Source organism: Cololabis saira, chromosome 6, assembly GCF_033807715.1.
Source record: "Cololabis saira isolate AMF1-May2022 chromosome 6, fColSai1.1, whole genome shotgun sequence".
NCBI classification, from domain to species: domain Eukaryota; kingdom Metazoa; phylum Chordata; class Actinopteri; order Beloniformes; family Belonidae; genus Cololabis; species Cololabis saira.
The window spans coordinates 31,151,123-31,159,027 of NC_084592.1; the positions used below are offsets into that span (position 1 = coordinate 31,151,123).

The 7,905-nt window shown below is 42.6% G+C and overlaps 1 protein-coding gene across 1 annotated transcript; it reads right to left on the bottom strand.

The window, feature by feature from the left end:
- Window positions 1-3,887: 3,887 nt before the first annotated feature.
- twist2 lies at window positions 3,888-7,671 on the bottom strand. The gene is made up of 2 exons (XM_061724539.1): window positions 6,922-7,671; window positions 3,888-4,453 (listed from the first exon to the last, which is right to left on the bottom strand). Exon 1 carries the CDS (start codon window positions 7,443-7,445, stop codon window positions 6,951-6,953), a length of 495 nt encoding a protein of 164 aa, XP_061580523.1. The 5' UTR covers window positions 7,446-7,671; the 3' UTR covers window positions 3,888-4,453; window positions 6,922-6,950.
- Window positions 7,672-7,905: the final 234 nt, after the last annotated feature.

Genomic DNA, 7,905 nt, shown 5'->3' on the forward strand with positions numbered 1-7,905 from the left:
CCTTCACCCCCAGACCCTTCAAGGCCAACCTGGAAGCATCTGGAACTTTCTAACTGATTTGGGCTGAGACTACTGGAGAATTGGAAAGTAAATTAAAACTAATAAAACAACTAGACAAGGGTTGTTTAATACTTTAGCATAGCAGTGTATGTATGCATCACAAACACCTAACATGCAAGTATTTAGGCTGTAAAGAAAAATACTTAGATAAGTGTTTGTCATTTGGCATAAAGGCTGGCTGCTTCAAACTCTGCCACTAGGGGGCTTTATCAGCAGTTATGTAGTACAGAAAATGAGTATTTCCTTCTCACACTGCCCAGCGTAGACAAGTCAGTGACAGTTGTTTTTCGCTCCATCTCCCACTACTGAAGGGAAAGCTTCTGGGTAAATAAATGAGAAAGTCGCCTCCTGAAGTGATGCGACCCTGACCTCGACCGACCCCTGGAGTCCTCTCTGGTGCTAATGATGACAAGAGGAGAAGGAGAATGACACACACACACACACACACACACACACACACACTAGTCTGGACACAAATCAAGTTTCTTGTCCAGCTGGTTTATTTATTTATTTGAGAAACTGCTCTGCTAACAAAAGAAATAAAAAGCAGGGATTTACTGATGTCCTAAGTCTGAAAGATTAATGACTGAAGACGGCTCCAGTGTCTTTTATTTGGACGTCTGTTTGCGTGTGAACTCAGGAAACACTGAAAAAGTCCTGCCAACGCGCCGGGCTGAAGCCGGATCTATTCTCACATCTCACATATGCTCCGACCTTTACACATTTGTCCACATTTGTCCATGTGTACATTTTCATGTAAATCTTGTTCAGCTTTGTGAAACTGTAGCACATTACTACACGAGTGCAGAAAAACAGAGAATGTATTTACTCATTCATTAATGCAGTGGGTGACTATTAGTTGATAAAACATGCCATCTCATAGAGAGACATGTTCAGACATCATGTTCAATGTGGTTCACATCAGAAGTGAGGGATGCTCTCTAAGCTGCATTACAGAGGTGTTAAATGTGTCCCACAGTAAGAGAAAGTCCTCGCACTCTCACACTCATACTTGGCCAAGTAGGACGGCTTTTAGAACGAAATATCTAAAAAACAAAACCCTAACAAGTCTTGAACTGTGTTCTTTTAGTCCCTCTGGAAATGTGGGATTTTACGCTATCTCCCTCAAAATATATCAGTTTTCCAAGAATGTAAGAAAAGATATATAAGTGTTATATTTCTCTGAGTCCACATCCAGAGAGGAGGTTTTCCCTTCTGTGGGAGAGTCACACCCACAACAGGGGACCATCGGGCAGGCTGCTGAAGGATACTTCACAGGTATCAGGGAAGATGAGCCTCCTCCTCTTTGCCTGAGAGACTCGTTGCGTTGTGGTGGATGTGAACACAATTTTTTGTTATGTCAAAATTGCTCAATAAAGCTGAGGCCCCAAATCTCCTGAGAAGCTAAACAGATAAGCCAGTAAATCTTTACATTATATTAAAACTCGTGAAAGCAGTGTACTGTTGCAGGTTCGGTCATTACTGTGCATCTGGAACAATGTCAGTAAGTCAGTCAGTCAGTCAGTAAGGAAGATGATTTTGAGAACCTTAAGGGAAACAAAAGAAAAAAGAATATAACTTTTCACACAGTTAATATTTGATCCATGAGTTCAGGGGATTGGATAAAACTGCATGATCCCATTCCTTCAAAGACACTTTTTTTTTCTCTTTTTTTTATTTAGAAAGAAAAGGCAACAACTGCCGACTGAGCAGGATCAAATATTTCGCTTCACTCTACTTTCATTTGTTAAGCACTATTATATAATTTTATACAACAAAAAAAGAAGAATTGTTAATGCTATCGCTTTGATGGTTACAGTTCATGTTTGGAGCTTGTTTTAATTTCTAATTTTAATTGTTTTAACAAGCTCTTGAGAATATGATTCTACACAAAACACAGCAGAAGAAAGTGGACAGAAAGATCAACACTGAGCATATTTAAAGCCTGACTAAGGGCTCTTTTGTGTGTGTATCACCATGGTGCATGGCAGCCGACACAGCTGGATCTCAGCTCTGCCAGCCTGCTCACAAACACAAAACACACACCCTCCAGAGTGGTACAAGGTCGACTTTTGGAGGTTTTTTTTTCACTGAACCAGACAAACGCAGAATACCGTTTGAGGCACACCGAGTGTAAACCTTTACTTTATTCCCTTTTCACTGCAAATTAAAGTTTTGTAGCTTTTTCCGTCCGATTTTACGGGAAACATCTGGATCTCTCGCACCATTGGAGTGGTGGCCCCCGGGTGATTGTGTGCCGCTCAGCTGCGAGGAGCCCGGGATAATGAGCAGGTATCAAACAGGCTCCTATGGATAAGCAGGCCCTGCTAGGAAGGGCTGCCCAGCAGCATCCAAGACCACCAAGCCAAAAGTGACTGCACACTGTTGCATCTGTTCATCTTTAAATAGCTAATGTGAAAGATTTCAGGGAGGATTTTGCTTGTTATTGCATGAACTCTTGGTGAGATATTACACAAACATCAAGCACATGTCTGCTTGTTTCTGATTACACAGTCAATCTGATTTTTAAGTCACTGCGTCTTGTCATAACTTTTGTTTTAAACTTCCACTGGGTCAGGTTGAGCATGTGTAAATGGGAGGGTCGTGCCTCTCCCGGAGCAGTAGGATTAGAATTAGTCACAGAGATCACCGTGTCACGCCACGCTTTGGGTGTGATATCCTAAATCAGCCCATTTAAACAAGCCTTGCAACGACTTTATAGAAAAAAACCTCCACTGAAGGCAACTTAACGAGCAGAAAATGGAAAGTGTCAAAATCCTCACTAAGATAAAGTTAAAGTGATCCAGTGGAGCTGAGCCTCCTACTTGGTTAAAACTTTGATAAATGGGTTCATAATGAGAGTTTAGTGCACCAGCCTCCCCTCAAAGCAGCAGGGGGATAAGCCAAAGAAGAATCCAACAATACTGCTCTATCAACAAACACAGTTCATTTTACTGTTAATAACAGCTCTGTCTTGTTTTATTTGCATTAAGTCAGACATACGCATTATATCCCCTTCACTTTTTACACTGTTTGTATGAGCTAAATGAGCATACAGTTATTAGGAATTAGTAATTGTATCAATGACGCTGGTGAGCCCAACTGGACCCCTCCAATGTGACATCATTTCCAAGTTCCTATTAAAATGGACCCCCGCCAAAGCCTTGCCTAAATACATATTGATGAAATTATGAACCCACATACTAAAAATTATTAATTTAATGCAATGCAGCGACACATTACCTGACAATACATACTGGAGAGTTGTTGTGTGATGGAAACATGTATGTTTTGCTGGCTAAAGCAGAGGTTTCTGCACAGATCCATGGTGCTCAGCTTAAACAGTCAGCCCAGCTTTTACACCAGCAGCCCTGGCGTTAACAATGGGCTCTTTTTAGTGTTTAGATTGCATCAAACCAATTCTGGGAAACCGAGATGTAAACAGTTTGACTGTATTAAGAGAGAGCGGCAGAGATTCAAAGGACTTTCTTGTTGGGGTCCTGCTTTTTTTTCTCCTTATTTTGCCCCAGGCGGGTTGTTGTCCTTATCTGCGGTCGTTGGGGCTCCCCGCTCGTTAGGGAGTGCAAAGGCATCGCTATTTGAAATGATTACTTGTTATTTAAGCGGACAAACATTTTATGTGACTGAGTCGGAGTTTCCTCCTGTTAATGAAGCTGTATTTTTATGGTCCCTTTTCCCCCATAACAAGCGGATGAGGAGGGTAAAAAAGGGCAGGTTTTTACACACAACAGAGAGAAAGGAAGAAAAAAAAATCTTTCAGAACCATCTAAGTAGCTAAGTGGCTGAGTTTGACGTTTTCATTTGAATGTGTGTAGTGGTGCTGAATGTTTTACCTTGACGTGGAAATAAAAAGTTGAAGCATTTTTTCGTTCAAAAAATACCTGTTTTAATAAATAAGCAAAACAACAACGTAAATTGGACGGAGTTTGGATGTAGACTTGCTAAAGATAGTCAGTGAAATAAATCCATGCAACAAAAGACTCTAAATTGCATTGGTTCCTTTTACAGGATAAAGTTACACAAGTATGTACAATATGGGTTCATTTATTTATTTATATATATTTATATATATATATATTTATATTCATACTTTGGTTTAAAGTCTATGAAAAAAGAAAATATATCTCCTTTTACAAACGACTGAAGGATGGCTTTGGTAAAAAACAGCGCGCAGCACCATCTCCGGGTCCAGTCTGCAGCCTCCTCTCTCCTGTCTCTGCACGAGCAGCTCACACAGGCCCAATGGATCCACACATGCACTCCACGAGATTCTGTAGCCGTGGATCACATTACGTCTCTCGGCCACGTTTTTGAGGTCCATGCGTTCTTCAATAATCCCTTTTGGTCTTCAGACTTTGCAGAAGTAAACAGTCTGAAATAGAAGCAAGAAAAAAGAAAATAGTATAGAAATCATCATTGATAAGGCCTGCATATGCACTGAAAATACCATCATTTTGCTTGTTTTTAAGGAGGGCATGTGACTTTCTGGCTCGCTGGACTGTGGGAAGTCATTAATGAATCAATAATTAGCTGCCGAGCTGAGTAAAACCACATGGCAGCAGAAACGCGAGAACATTTCGCGTCTGAGCGCAGTTTTACTGAAGTGAAACGGAGAAGGCGGAAAAAGACACTTTTTTTTCCTTGTCTTTAGCGTGAAGCACCTGAGTAAATTCACGGGTTTTCATTTCGCTGCGGATTAGTGGACAATCCTAAAATAATACAAGCCAAAGCCTCGGGGAAACATTAAGACCAAAGCTCTCCCTGAAATACAGGCTGAGCTCATGAGTTCCCCATTTTATTTTGAAAGGCATTTTTTTGTGTGAATCCTGCTGTTTAAATCCAACTGCATCTCGATTATGTCACCGACTTTGTGTGTTTGTGTCCGGTTTTGGAAACGCTGTAAGGACTGAAAACTCGCCACAAGGCTTTGTTATTTTCGTCTTGGTTTCATGGAGGTCAGAAAACTCGGGGGAGACTTGAAATGGACTGTACTCACACTAATGACTGTAATGAAGCGTATTCTGCGCCCGCAGCAGCTGCATGATTGGTTGATCAGATGACAAAGCCTCGCCTTTGAGCCTGGAATCCTGCATTTACTCATTTCAACTGCAAGTATTATTAAAGGCCATTTAAGCTTAATTGAGGAATATTTGTTGAAGCATCTTTAAATGATGCATCTAAAAATAAACCATTTATCTGACACTTTGTTTTTAAAAGTTTCGTGGCTGCAAGTCACAGACAGTCAGTCAAATATTTTATTGAAGTTCAAATGGACTATAAAGAGGACAAGCCATGCATACCGAGAAGAATTAACTAAAGCCTTTTACGCAACAGCGTGTCTTTTTTCTTTCTTGTTTGCTTTTTTTCTTTTCTATTTTTTTGCATTTGGGTTGCATGCCTTTGTATTGAATGATGCAAACACAAACTAAATCTTCATAACAGGCTAGCCAAAACCTTCCGGCTTGTTAATGCAGGCCTGTTTTATTGCCTTTCGCCGACTTGCACTTTGTCGTCCAGCCTGACTGGCCATTCCTGCGGTGTGCGCACAGGAAATCGCTCTGTTGAGGATATAAATGACCCGTGGTGGCACAACAGCTGCAGTTTTTGGGTCCTAATTCTAAGAAAGGCTCAGCTGCAAAAGTCACAAGTGGTTAATTTAATGCATTTCTGGTCAGGCATGGGACAGACAGAAAACCCTATAATAAATCTGCCTGCATGGCAAGTGTGCCCACATTATTATTTGCACCAACCCGTCAGCTTCCCTTTGCAGCTAATTATTTAATCTCAATCTACACCTGGACTGCTGTTTACGCGGATGTTGGCCTGCACTGGCCAGTATTGTCATCAGAAGCACTCTTTATTGTTATTATTTATGTATTTATTCTGGCACCAGGCCTGTGGATCAGACCTAACAACCATCCTCGCAGGTCCAGAAGACCATGATCCAGCGGCCTGTAGGTGACATGACAGCGTGTGTGCGGCAGCATCAGCTGCAGCAGAGCGAGGGGCCGAGGCCGCGCTGCAAAGCTGCCGCACAAGCACGCACGTCTGGGCGCAAACATTGACATTTTGCCGCAAAAAGATTTCAAAAAATCCCCTGTGTAGATTTACTTTATATAAGTAACACAGTGGTTTGTATTTTTTTCACGCAAAAAAGAAAGAAAGAAAAATCAAGGCTTTAATATTGTGTGTTGGGTGGCTGGATGTGATTGCACGGTGTGCAACATAATTGGTCGTATTCTGTCTGTTGTCACTAAAGATCTTTTTATGCTTCTCTCATAAGTTATATTGTTATTCTGTTGTTAAAAGCTTTGGAATGAGTTTGTATTGCAGCATGAGTACACGTATAACATCTTCTTTTTCTTTTCTGCAGTTTCACCACGTGCAGTTAATAACTAAAATAAAAGAGTATTTCACTAATTCAGAAATCATTTAATGTTTTTCAGTGCCATAAATGAATATATTCAACGAAAGCATTTATAGAAATGAATGTTTACCCTGGAAATAAATCCGACCAGCTGCAGCACTCATTTCAGCTGCAAAATGTAATTAAAGATCACAACATAACGTGCACTTGTTAAAGTTAATAAAAAGGCAAAGCTCTATTTGGATTGGCATAATTGGCAGATGTGCTGCTATGGCCGTTTTTAATGCAGGTCGGAGAAGCAGCTGCCTACTCTCACCTCGGTGTCTGACCTCAACTTTCAAAGGCAAAACATGTGACTTCATCACACACAACTGTTTTAAACGATTATGTGTTTCATACATGTAATGCATGACCAGTTTGGTGTCATACAGCTTAAGCCAGTGTGGAGCCCTATCTGTGTCCGTGGTACCCACCGCTTTGGCATTAGTGCAGGTCTGCGCCGCTAGTGAGATGCTGACATGGACCAGGCGCCCTCCATCCTCCACACGGAGAACGCGTAACTCAGTCTCTCGTGCGCTACGTAGCTGCAGCTGGACATCTTGCTGTCCATCTCGTCGCTCTGCAGCACCTGACAGAGGAAGTCTATGTATCTGGAAGCCAGCTTCAGCGTCTGGATCTTGCTGAGTTTGTCCGACGGCAGCGTGGGGATGATTTTGCGCAAAGACGCAAAGGCCTCGTTGAGAGACTGCGTCCTCTGTCTCTCCCGGACGTTGGCCAGGACGCGCTGGTTCTGCAGCTCCTCGTAGGACTGCGTGCTGCTCGGGCTGGGCTTCTTCCCCCGCTTGAGCGGGCCCGGGCTGCTGCCGCTGCTGTCCTCGCTGCACTTCTTACTGAGCCTCCTCTTCCTCGGGAAGCGCTTCTGCTGCCGGTCCAGCTCCTCCTCGCTGCTCACCACACTATCCACAGGGGACGCCGGACAACTGGAGCCCTCTTCCATTTCTTTCTTGAAGAAATGCAGGGATAGAGAGGAAAAAACGTTGTCCACCTTTGAAGCCGTGGTTACAACAATGAATAGAATTCCCTCAAAGACAGAAAAAAAAAATAATTCTGAAGTGGTCTTGCGCTTTTTTTTTTTTTGGAAAACGCTGGACTCACGGTGGAAGCTGGCAACGCTTCTCCTCTGGCAGGAAGTTTTTGGTTCAATTTTTTGGGAAACTTTATCCCAGTTTCAGATGCTAAATAGCTTTGTGAATGGAAGGGGAGGGGTTTGGAGGGCGGAGGGGGAGCCAGGGTGCGCCGCGCTTCTCTAATAAAGCCTGAATTATGGTTCCGCGTTAAATCGACGCTAAGCCTACGCCGGGTTGGACGGCGTAATATACACTGCGACGCACACCGTATGGTGCGCGTCACCGCGTACTCAACGCCGTAGGTTTGCGTTGGTGTAACGCGGAACCATA

Bases quoted from the DNA above. Each gene is read 5' to 3' on its own strand.
- twist2 (XM_061724539.1), bottom strand. From the start codon at position 7,445: ATGGAAGAGGGCTCCAGTTGTCCGGCGTCCCCTGTGGATAGTGTGGTG.